The sequence below is a fragment of the Chaetodon auriga genome, chromosome 11 (assembly GCF_051107435.1).
Source record: "Chaetodon auriga isolate fChaAug3 chromosome 11, fChaAug3.hap1, whole genome shotgun sequence".
Taxonomy (NCBI): Eukaryota; Metazoa; Chordata; class Actinopteri; order Chaetodontiformes; family Chaetodontidae; genus Chaetodon; species Chaetodon auriga.
In genome coordinates, this window is record NC_135084.1 from 5656247 (window position 1) to 5669136 (window position 12890).

General features: G+C 42.7%; 1 protein-coding gene across 4 annotated transcripts in view; it reads right to left on the bottom strand.

The window, feature by feature from the left end:
* LOC143328091 (stromal membrane-associated protein 1-like) overlaps nt 1–12890 on the bottom strand; it is a 93610-nt gene that overhangs the window by 24900 nt on the left and 55820 nt on the right. For 3 of the 4 annotated variants that reach the window (XM_076743014.1, XM_076743015.1, XM_076743018.1), the window contains exon 7: nt 6280–6343. In XM_076743014.1, coding sequence (XP_076599129.1) covers nt 6280–6343 — 64 coding nt within the window. The remainder of the gene's footprint in view (nt 1–6279; nt 6344–12890) is intronic. The other variant, XM_076743017.1, reaches the window with a different exon arrangement.

The following is a 12890-nucleotide window of genomic DNA, read 5'->3' on the forward strand; positions in this document are numbered from 1 at the left end:
CAATTTACAATTATCACGCTTGTTAATTGGAACATCCTCAGTGGTAGTAGTCTCCTTCAGTAGTGAGCTTTGCCTTGAAAATGATTTCACTTATGCTTCTCCTTTTGCCCTTGGAAAAATAAATACTTACTAAGTAATTGTGCATAATTGCAAATATATTTGACACTGTGTCACACAGCCGGTCTAGTTAGGGTGTTTTAAAGAGTCTAAAACTTCATGTTCAGCCTTCAAATACAGAAAGGACACAGACATTACGTTCCACTATATGGATATAATTTTTCCAGATGGTTCAAAGCTGATTTATTGATTTTTTTGTGGGGTACAATGAAGACACCTTTTTCACAGTAGCAGAAAGAGCAGGTGTAAGTAATAACATGAATTAACGATGGCTGCATTCCATTTAGGTGTGGCAGTCCCAGGCTCCTGGTCTTGTGCGTGTTGGCTCTCTGGGATGGCCCACTGGTGCATGGAAATGGAAGGCAGCCATCATTATTGTTAGTCGCTCAACCTGTGTGTTTCCTGCTCTGACAAGTCCAGACGGCTGCTGTGAAAGGGTCCATTGTGCCATGCTGGCTCACTGACAGGTTTATTAAGACACAAAGATGGAACAAAGCCAGAATTGACGCAATCAGTAACAACTGTGCTTTTTTTTTTTTTTTTTTTTGCTGTGACAAGTCAAAATGTGTGCTGTGAAAAAAAAAAAACAGACGTTAAAAGACACAGAAAGCTTATTGGACTGGTCAAATGAATGGCTGTGATGGAGTGTAGGTAAAACAAACTCAACCTCTAATATGCCACCTCTCAATCTGCACAATCATTTACTGTCCTGGATGTTTTAAGTTCAGCTCAATTTATATCAAAGCAGCTGTGTTGAACTACTGTTCACTGAAGTCAATGTTTCTCTTATCATGTCCACTACCTGTGAGCCTTTATTTGCTCTCTTTGAATTTACCACCACAACACTGAAAATGAAAATGATGAGGAATTCAAGAAATTTCTTTCCAGGATTAAAATCAATCAATATCAATCTCATGTCTGTGTGTGAAGTACAGAACTTACTTTTAAAGCTTGAAAAATTAACATGTAAAATGTGCACAAAGAAATTGTGTTTGCAAGCTGTTTCCCCCTGCTTCTAGACTTTATTGCTACGCTAGGCTAACCACATAGTGATGTGAGACTGACAACAGTCCTTTCATCTCACTCTCATGAAGAAAACAAAGAAGCCTTTTGACCAAAATGCTCAACTATTCCATTAAGAGCACTGAACATTGTAGCAGTCAGGATCATTATGGAAGAGCTGTGCCTGGAGAGAGACCCTACAGCTGAAGAACAAACTCCCAGAACACAACGCACAGTCCTGTGAGAGAGAGAGGGGATAGTGATGGAGCGGCAGGAAGGGGCAGCAGAGGGAGTGTGTGAAAGGGAAGAGAGAGTGAACTGTGTGTGTAAGAGCGTGTGAGCAGCGGAGGTCATTTATATAACCACAGTGATGAAACATCCATAATTTAGCCCTTTACAGTGTGAACAAGACAGAGCTCCTTGAGCCAGACAGCAGAGTACAAGGGAAAGCATTTACTGCCAGAAAGAGCTCTTATTAAAACTCTCCGCTCAAACTCAAGAATTACTTTGATTGTCATGTCTTGCAGCCTAATATTTAAACTACAGATTATTGCCCTAAATCCTTCTTGTGAGGCCTCGGTGTCATTTATGAGCTTGGCTTTTATTTTGGTAGTTAAATTACCTTGCAAATTGCTGTAAAAGGTGCTTGAAGAATAAAGCCTATTACGGCTATGATTAGTACTTTAGAGGCTGACAGGAATGACAGGTGTGAGTCGCATTGTTACACACTGGAGAGAAAAATAGGATTTCATGTGCGTCAATTACCCCCCTATCACTCTAACCCCCACCCCTCCTTTACCAAAAACTCATTCAGCCATTGCCATGGAAATGAGCTGCTGGGAGAAAAGGGCCCATCATCACCAACATCACTGCCATGTCGGACAATGCGCCCACCATCCTTTATCATGGGATGGAGCTGCTTCTTGAGAGCACTCTCGACTTCACCATGGAAACAGACCAATAGTTCAGGCTGGGGGTGCGTTTCATAATCACCCTGAACCCCTCTGCCCCGAGTGCATTCCCTCTCTCTCTCTCTCTCTCTCTCTCTCTCTCTCACACACACACACAGACACACACACACACACACAGAGCTTCCCAGTATCTTCAATGAATACAGCGACCTCATTCAGCAGTAGGGGGCCGTCACATTAAGGACTTGGCCAACACCACGACGGCTGAAATGTCTCACTTGATTAAGCTCTGCATTGATTCTAATGCAACATTCTGATTAGATTTGATATGAAAATGTTCTATTATTACGCTGTCCCAGCGGTCAAAATGAGTTTCCATCCTGTCAATAATAACATTCTCTGGGTCTTGGGAGCACTGGTGCAGCCGTGAATCCAAAAGCATGTTAATTTAACACAATTCTTCCCAAACACGAGGCACAACTAAGGCACAAGACGAAGCTTGCTTGATTCTGGAAGGAAGTGACTCCAGGAAAAGGAGGATGAGCTGCTTTGGTGTCCGTGGTCATTAGCTACTGGCAGGCAGAGTGATCATACAGAGGGTGGAAAGTGTGGAACATGCACCCTAAATGACCGGCTACTGGTACAGTGTGTTTGTTTACAGGTGATAAAGGAAGCAGTGCAGCGTCCCCGAATGTGCAGACGGTGAACAGATAATGTAATAGTTTATGTTGTGATGCTGGAATTTTAATGAAACACACTATTAATGGATTTTTGATGGAAGCCTGTGCTGCAGAAAAACAGGCTGCATTTCCCCATCTTGGAGAGCCAAACAATTAACACCAGCCAACAGACAGAAACGCTGGACACTTGCTTCATTTACATAGTTTAAGTTTGTCTACACATAGCTGGGTAATGGCACAATCTTAGCAGCAGTCTCTTTGCAGTCAAGGCTGCGCAAAATGAGCAACTGCCCCAGTGGCTCAGAACGCCACTGACCAGAAAAACACAGGTTCACTACATATCAACTGATTTAAGCAATTTGATTAACTGCCAACTTGAATTTGCATCATGAAATCAACAAAGGCAGCTCATGCGTTATGCCCCACCTTACAGTCCTGTGTTGTAGATTTCTAGTTCTAATAGCTTTATATAGCCACGCTGTTCTCAAATCGCATGCCCTACAAAAGCTGAAATACATAAAATAAAGTTGCATTTCTTTAAAATACTGCAAGGTGTTTTTTCTCCTTGGTCCCCTACGAAGTTTATCTGGTCCTGTTTCCAGTGCGCCCACACCAGGTGGAAACAAACACCATCATATGTCAAAGTGATTTTGTCCGAACATCTCTCCAAATGAAAGAGTTCATCTGTTCTTTAGCTTATTTCAGTCGGTAAACAAACTATGCTTCACAATAACATCGCTAAGGAGCGGCTGAGAGTAAATCCACAGCCTGCTGTGCTGCGTCCGGATCCACTGAGTCTCAGCCTGGTTCACCCGTCTCCTCCTGCTCTCTGGCATCACCTGTACGGAGTTCTAATCCAGACAAACTCAGACACGAATTGTTCTTACTGACATTATTTTCTGTTTCTGTTGGTAGACAAATGCATTACTATAAAATCGTGATTTGACGGCCTGCTTTGCCTCAGCTAGCTAGAATATATGGACGTAAACAATGCATGACAAAAGTATTTCAGATGAACATCTTTGCTAATGTTTTAGAAGAAAAGAAAAATGTATATGATACATTTGTTGGCCAGCCATGAACACGTGCATTTTGGTGCGAAACAATGAATGCAGGTATAAATTGGTCTGTCTGATCATACATTTAGAAAAAATCAGAAATAAAATGAAGTGCATTGCAGAAATATGCTCCTTCCCTGGCATCCCCACAACAATAAAATGTTTTTCTCCCAATTAAGAACATTGAAACAGGAAAAAAATAAGCATCTCAATGAGAGGTAAAGCTAGGCTTTGCTCCTCAAATGTCTCTCTGAGACATTTATCCGAATGAACCTGAAAGAAAACGTTATGTTTTAATATGACTGTAGTCAAAAAGAAGCCTTCTCTTATGATACTAAAAGCCTGAGAGTCTGGCAAACCAGGGAGAAAAAAGAGATTTGGGTAAAAATGCTTATCTGAATGGTCTCACAGCATCGCTTTGACTCTCAGTGCAGCTCAGCCTGCTAAACTGAATTAAAGTGAACGGAGGAATTGACAGAAACACACACAGACGCAGAAGCTCAGGCAGAAAGTGGCTCTCTGACAGCTGCAGAATAAGGTAACTGGAGACAAGGAGGGATGGATGGAGTAACAGGGGGATGTGTGAGCGCTGAAGGCATGCTGCCACGTATTTGACTTATTGATTATGTGTGAAATCTCATCCACTCGACATGGCTGCAAGGATTGTAGCATTGGATATTTATAGCAGGGCGTCCCCTCTCATTCTCCGATGCAGCGGTTGGGATTGTTTGATCAATGCTGTGTCCACTGGCTCTTTCTCCTGCCCGCACAGCTTACCCTCTCAAATCTGATATAATCCAGTATTGTTTCTGGAAACACAGGACGATTGCGTATTACACATCCACGGTGAAAACCCTGAACCAACCGTGACTTTCTCTGCTGTGTTTATACCGTTCCGGTCACCGGGCATGGAGCAGAATCTCCAGGCGCTTAACGGGCCAAGATGCATAGTGTGCTCTCAAAATGTCACAGGTTTGAATCCAGCTTGTGACCTTTGTTGAATGTCATATCCTCGGTGCATTCAATCTTTCCAGCTATTCTGCTGTTGTGGTCTTCGTTTTGACAATTAAAATGCACGCACGCAGGAGGTGGAGAACATGTGACCTGCTCCTGCTCTCCAAACTCCACGGATTGATAACAATCATAGAGCTGTGCCGCTCCAACAGGTGCAACAAGAAGAGGTATACAAATGTCAATCGACCACGGTTGGTAAGCACACCGGCCTGATGTGTATTCGGACAGTCTCTGCTCAAAGGCATTCATGGAGTGGCACTTGTTTTCCATGCAACATGTCAGGGAGGCAGCTGTGTCAAGAATGAATAAACACGCTTATTAGATTGTTGGTTTCAGATGATTGTCAGATGCAAGGCTTGAGGGGCTTCACACAACATTCGACAAAGCCAGGAGCTCACTGTCTGAAGCGCAACGGGACAGGAAACTCTGCGCAGTGTTGTGAACATTAATGGCATTTCGTTGCTTGATTGGCTAAAAACAGCTTTCAGCAAAGTCCAAATTACACAGCTTCTCATCTAACGCTTGAGTGTCAGTGCCCTCTGTCCTTCCGTCCAGGCAGCAACCCTCCCTCTGCACCGCATGTGTTATTTTACAGTGCAGGTATTTATCCTGAATAAGAGGTCAAGCCCACACCCTCTCTCAAATTGGATGGACATCACAGAACATCATGATTTCAGTGGTCAAAGGTAAAACAGACTGAACTTTAAGAGAGTCGAAGGAGCGGATTGGGTCTCACCCTGTCCTTACTGAATAGATGGGGAGCTTCTTATTACCTCTTATTTCTCTTGTGTCTTTTTCCTCTTATGCTCTAAATTATAAAAGCCACAACAATGCACTGAAGATAAGTGTTTCCTAAAACCACCTTTTAGCTCCTTGGTCTTGTTCTCACTATCTGATTTTCATGTTTTACATGTTTTAATAAGACATTTCAATTATTTTGTTCCAATTAAATTAAGGACTCAGCCAGCTAAAGATAGACTTCCCAAAATGATCCATTAAAACTACTGATTTTCCATTTCATCACTGCACTTGATTTTTTAAAGGCAATAAGTCTATTATCAACCCAGCTATGTGTTTCAGTGGCAAAATTAACTGTTACTGTTCAGTTTCTCCAAAGAACAGAATTCTTTACGCTCCCTGTTTGAAATACACATGAAGCATAACAACACAGTGCAGGTCATGAAGGCTGGGTGGATACAGTGGTTATGTCAGACATGGCGGTCTGAAACCACCAATGATGTCTGACAGTAAAACAAGGTCTCTACATGACTCAGACAAAGCTTGGCTGCATTAAACCTTCCCCCTTATAATGTCACACATTACTGAACCTGCAATTATTATAACATCAATCTAAAAATGTTATTACATCACCCGGCATAATTGGTTTAATTTACATATCTGACACATTAGGCAGACATCAGAATACAGTTTGACAAGTTATTGTATTGTTCGGGGGTTATTATACTGGAGGTAGGCAGAAGGCTGGTCGTGTCTTACCCAGGCCCAGCAGGTCCACAGCCGGCTCTGTGCTGTTCTTGGGGCTGGCTCTACACTCTGACTGCTGAGAGAGACAAAGAGACAGGTTAAAAACTGACCCACGTGTTCTCAGTTTTACATCATAACACCTACTGTGATCGTGCAAGGATTTGACCTGTCGATTTAAATTTTGACACAAAAACCCAATACTGACTTTCAATAATGAATTCATTGTGATTACGTTTTGTGAATGATTGTATTATGCCGGCCATAGGGAATGCCCTGCAATTTTTTGGTATATCGTGGATGAAGTCTGGGGTCGCTCTGCTTCGTCTAGAGAAAGAGAAGAATTAAAGAAGCCATTATCTTGGATTTCAATGGAGAGTTTTCTTGTTTAAAGGGACCCTTTGAGTTTTTGATCACTAGTGATGCTATGGAGTGTCGTTTTGTATCTTGTGCTTTACTGTCATGCACAAACGCACACAGGTGACACAACATTCCTGCTTATAGTTTCAGGCTATTCCTCCGACAGTTGGTGGCGGATATGCACCAAGAAGCTTAACAATGCAAAGCAAAAGGCAGGGGGGAACTGAGGACTGCTAGCTGATATCATTTATGTTGGAGCAGCATTAATTAATACATTGTTTTGCCCACATGGGGTCTGGGGAAGAAGCTTTAAAAACAACACTGACAAATGCCTACGGTACATGTCCAAAGATATGAAGCAACAATAATAATATGTCCAACGTTCAAACTCCTTTAAGCTCTGTTTTGTTCTCCACCAACTCCTGAGAAAAATATCTGACTCTTCAGCTGCCAAATTCTGAATTTGTTGAGAGTTCATCTGCCAGCTACTCATTTTGTCTGCCTAGCATATAACGAGTTTATCAGAGATTTATATTTCAATGGCAGCATGCTGCTGCAGGCGAAGCCAGTGAAAGCTATTGAAGTGGACCAGAGCAGTGAAGCTGTGGGCTGTAAAACCAAAACAATGAGCTAAAAGAAGCTAAAATGCAGGAAGATCATTCTCTGTGTGCTTGTTACTATGAGCAACACCTTTCACATGACATGTAATCATTTAATTCAACTGCAGTCTAAAAACATTGATTAGTGCAGGCTTTGACAATGCAGAGTACAAAATATACATAAAAATGCATCTTGGTGAGAAACACTACAGAGAACACATTTATGCTCCATAGTAAAGCAAAGCTACAGCAAAGGTGAAATAACGTATGGAGTGCAGCCTCTAAATGCTTTCTTAAAGTAAATCAATTAGTGAGCCGATAAAAAAATCAGTCTACAGCAATGCTGATAATTAGCTAATCTTTTAATCCATTATCGAGCAAAAACAGCAAATATTTGCTGGGTACATCTTCCAGCTGTTTGTCAGCGGTACACTGCCCTGGCAATGCTGCCTCTGATAAGCAATCATGCTGATTGAGTTTTTAAATTGAAAGCAAATTTGGGGAGTAGAATGGGGAAAAAAGAGGAGTGGGGAGGAAGAGGAGGGGGTGAAAAGCACACAGAAGACAGATTGAATGAAGGAGAAAGAAGGACGCATTAAAAGTCAAGGGGCAGGAGAATGAGATATGATAATAAGGAAGGGAGGACGGAGCTAGATAGAGTTGGAGTGGGACAGGAGAGGAAAATGTTGAGGGAGAAGGAGTATAAAAGGTTAACATGTGGGCCATAAGAGATCTACAACGCTGGTAACAAACCCAATTTCCCCCCAACAAAAGATCGATGGACCACATTAAATTCAATGTCGTTCCAATCCGAGGCAATGAAAACAATTACCGTGTCCACGCCTAATCAAGAATGCATTGGCTGCGAACTGATGTGTGTTGGGACTGCAGAAAAGCTCCAACGGCGGCGGTGTGAATCGTAGCAGGAAGGTCGTTAGTGTACAGCAGCAAAAGGTTGGTTTGTGCTGTGCATTCATATTGACCAACAGTGGAGTGCAGCTGTGCAGGAGCCTGAAGTCCCAGGAATCACTGGGAACACATTTCAAACTATTTAGGGCGAGGGGGAAAAACTGACTTGAGATACTGACATGAGATATTGTGGCTTCCAATGCCATCCCACCACAAAACGTTTACTTACCGACCAAGGAACATGTTTAATATTTAGAACGATTTTCTTGGCGTATCTAATCCTTTCCATTGTTGAATATTGTCATTTTTAGTCAGACTGCCCACTGACTACTAATACAAGCACTAAGCTCAAGAAAAAAAATCTACCAATGAGTATCAGCCAAACTTATATCGATCAAAAGACAATAGAACACTCTCCTGAGAAAAGCCCTCACCTCCATTAAGAGCACTTGCAGCGAGAGAGCAACAAGAAAAACATCTTATGGTATGCCTGTCCGTTTGATTTCAGACATCTCAGACCATGCAGTGTTACAAAAATGAGATTACATAGCCCTTCAATGCTACAACCCACACAGCTGCTGAGAGACAGAGAAGAAAGAAGTACGAACATTCTAAATGTCACTCTGCATAAAAAGCTTAAATTTGCCGCTGCGTGTTCAGAAGGATTTGTATAGACATGCTGCCAATACTCTTCTCGGAACGCTGGCAGACAAGTTGGGGTTTCCCGTTGTTATCCGGGATGACACCAAGTGATGCAGCTGACAGACGGCTGGCGACAGACTGTGATTGGGTGTCAGGGTCAGTTGTGTTTGAAGAGAGAGAAAGTGGAATTGGAGGGGAGGCTAGCAATCAATAAGCCCCCCCCCCCCCCCCCCCCCAATACACCCCAACACACAACCCCCAACAGGTGAATAGAGTCTCAGTAATGACAGTGAAGCCAGTTTGAATGAACAGCACTGAGCAAACCAAACCCTCTGATGACTGCTGTCACATCAGATCGCTGTCAAACACACACCAGACAAAGCCATCAGCTGACGCCTGTCACACTGGATGTCTGTGTGGGGGCAAAGTCTGCTGGAAGTTTGTCCCTGATGGCTGGAGCCAAGATAAAACAGGTGAGGTACTGTTCACTTCCTTCTATCACACGTGGGCCACAGCAGTCATTGCATTATGACAATTTAGACGGTTCATTACAGCTGCAACAACACCTTCTGCTCATGGTTCACATTAAAAGCTATAGTCACAGACGTAGAGACATACTGAGGGGCTGCAGCTCAGCAGGTAGAGTGGGTGTCCGAGTGCTGAGGTGTCCTTGAGCAAGACGATGAACCTCACGTGGCTCCCGATGAGCAGGCCAGAGCCTTGTGTGTGCGTGTGTGTGTGTGTGTGTGTGTGTGTGTGTGAATAATAGGCAAGTTGCAAAGTGCACGGTCTGTTAAGATAGAAAAGCACTACATGAGTGCAGTCCATTTAGCATTTACATAACCTGCACAGACGTTTTACATTAAAAACCTTCCAGCCGCTCAAAGTGCATTATTCCGAGGTCAGGGATGAACTTCCAAATTCAAAGTGAGAGCAGTATGTCTGTTTAAAAGAGAAACTAAGCAGCAGAGTGGTGAGCACGACCCGACTCAATTGTTCCACTGATGGATGTGATACTGTGGAAACATACATTATGCTGAACTTACCATGTGTAGCATCATTTGAGACTTACCCGCAGGTACTGTTAGCGACAGTGAGGTATTATTGAGACCCATATATCTTTGTTCAACCATACCAGGTTACAGGGATACTTGATCGCTCCAGATTTCCAACAGTTAGAGATGAAGTAATATCACAACCAGCATGGAAAGAAATGCCGAGGGACTCGTGAGGCAAAGAATTAATCAAGATAGGGAACCGTGCTGCCAGAAATGATAATGCTGTGTATAAATATTCATTAGATACATGAAACTGGACCTAAGATCCCTCGGGTACCTGTGGCATCCTAATTACATCAAAGCATGAGATAATGTTATTATAAAAAGTGTTTGATGAGACAATAAGCGGCAGTTTGAAAGCAGGCTGCAGCTTGTGTATCTGCCATTTCAGCTCCTGCATGCAGCTTATATTAAGTGGACGGCAGAGACTGACATCTCAAAAAGAAAACAGCAGCCCGAGCAGGCACACAGAGGAATGACATTTAGGTTTTTGGAGATCTTAACCGCCTCCAGCACCTGCCCAACATGTCAAACAACGTGGACCGAAGGAAAAAAAACAGGAGCTGCTGTCAAGGCAGCTGAATGACAACACAATAATGAGCAAATAACATGGTTTTCATGGTGAAATGCAAAGGGCATGTTTCTCAGAGAGGAATTACCCTGAACTCAGTCTGCAACTAAGGGTGATTTCCAAAGGATACTGTCCATGAATGTGGCATAAAAAAGAAACTTCAATCCAAAAATATTATCATCAGTCCTCAAACAGTTGATTAGTTGTTGCAAGCGCAGTGCTTCCAATTTGAGATAGATAGTGAAGATAATATTTGTAAGTCGCACGACACTCGTGTACCACCCCGACAAAGGCAGTGTAGCTACTGACATTTCAATAAAGACACTGACTGTGATTTAGGCTTCCTTCAGGCTTCCACCGGTCTGCACTTTGTTGTTCAAACTGTTTCTGTCTGCCGCCGACTTGGAGAAAGATTTCTACGCTTCCATTTCATCTCTTCTTGATTATTGTAACTCCCCATATTTAGCACTTAGTAAAACCAAAGTGAATCTGCAGTGGTTTTCACTCTAAGAGAATAGATCACCCTTTGCTTTCATTGACTTTAAATTGCTTCGACAAATTTGCTAAAAATGTGATTTATGACACATGAAATGGATTGGCTCCAGACTAAACCTACTCAGCCCATAGACACAAGGGTGCACACTTAGGTCAGCAGGAAACAGCACTTCTCACAACGCCTGCGTCTGGATGGACTGTGACGGGTGAGCGTTTGCTGCCATGTGAAATCAATTATTGTATCAACCTGCACCACTAATTCTGAACCTTCTTTTAAACATAAGCTGAAAGCACATTTTTAATTGACTTACATGATTTCACATCTCCTGGATTATACTGTGCTGTTCTATTCATTTTATCTACTTGTATGTGGTTTTACTGCATAATTAAATAAATATAAAATACAACTCCACATATTTTGTGCTCCATACACATATTATGTTAAAAGTCCATCACAAATGAAGTTATTATTGATATTGCATGTGCACTACTTAAACAAACACATGCAAGCAGAGGCATCATCCACCTACACTGTCCGTGTGCGCCTCTCGCTCTGCATCATTTCATGTCATGTGCTGATTGGTTCGTTTGTTGGGTGGTAGCAGCAGTCACACTGTGAGATTTTGATCTGAAATTTTGATACAGATTTTTTTTTTTTTTTTTTTTTTTTTTTTTGCATTGGCTGTGTTTTGTGGCAAAAGCTCCAAATCAGCCATCAGTGGATTTCAGCAGATCTCAAAGCTGTCAGCTCTCATTTGAAACAGCCAAAACAAAACCAATATAAATTTGAACTCTGGGGAGCACTGCATCGCCAACTACCACTGCACAAATGATGAAACCTGGCACCCACAAAACGTACACACATACACAAAAACACACCTGCAGCTCCTACCCTTCTCAGAGAGGCTGGCAACCCACTGAGACTGCGCTCAACAGCTTTACACAACACAACAATCCAATGTCCTCCTTCACACATACGTGAGGCAGATGAAACAAACATCTTATCCTCTGAGGAGAAGCAGAGTGAGGTGATGGAGCAAACAAAGAGCAAAAAACACTAAATGTGAGAGAGGAAAAACAAATAGTGTGGGAGGAGATGAGGGCTGCAAATTGATTAGAAGTGAGAGAGAAATACAGTGGACAAATACAAAGGGGAACAGGAGACAGAGGACGAATAGGAAAATGAGGAAGAATAAACATGAGGATGATTTAGGAAGACAAGACGGACAGCAGCAGACAGCGCAGCTAACAAGCACGTCTGCAAGAGCAGCAAAGGTTGCACTGAGAGCAGGCAGGGACTGCAGCAGTGCGACTGGCGTCAGTGGAACAGCAGCAGGAGTCAAAGGGTGAACTCAGAAAGAGTTTAGATGAATGAGGAGAGAAGCAGGCCTTTGTTCAGATGGTCCACGTCCACAGTGATCAGCTCTCTGTTCCTCTACTGCAGCTTTACTGCAAACACTTAATGTTCATGCATTAAGCTGCTGCTGACGATTATCACTCGCTGCGTGCGCTTCAACACTGATGCGCTCTAATGTCAAGGCAATGGTAGATCTCTACTGTGAAACCACAACGCAACTCTCTGACATCAGCGATCGCCGTCGCTGCTTGTGTGTGTGTGGGTGGTAAAGTGGATGATCTTCTCACAAAGTGTGATTAAGATAACTGGAGAATTTCACCAGTGGACTGCTTGTAGTTCAACGGAGTTCATCCCCAGACATCATGTGATGAATAGCTCCTGTGTGGTCCCGCCAACGTTTAACAGCGGCCATCCATCATGGCGCCAGTTAGTTAGTTTCACTTGAGTTAATTAATGAGCTAGTTAGCCAGCTAATGTTAATTCCATCCATCCAAAGGGAGACTGTTAACTGATATTTATATAGAAAAATCAATTTACTCTATGTTGACCTTGTTGGTTCTGTCAATTAAAGCTCAGCTTTATCGAAGGGAAGAGATACGGGACAAGATGGGGAGACAAGAAAAAGAGAGGGTGAC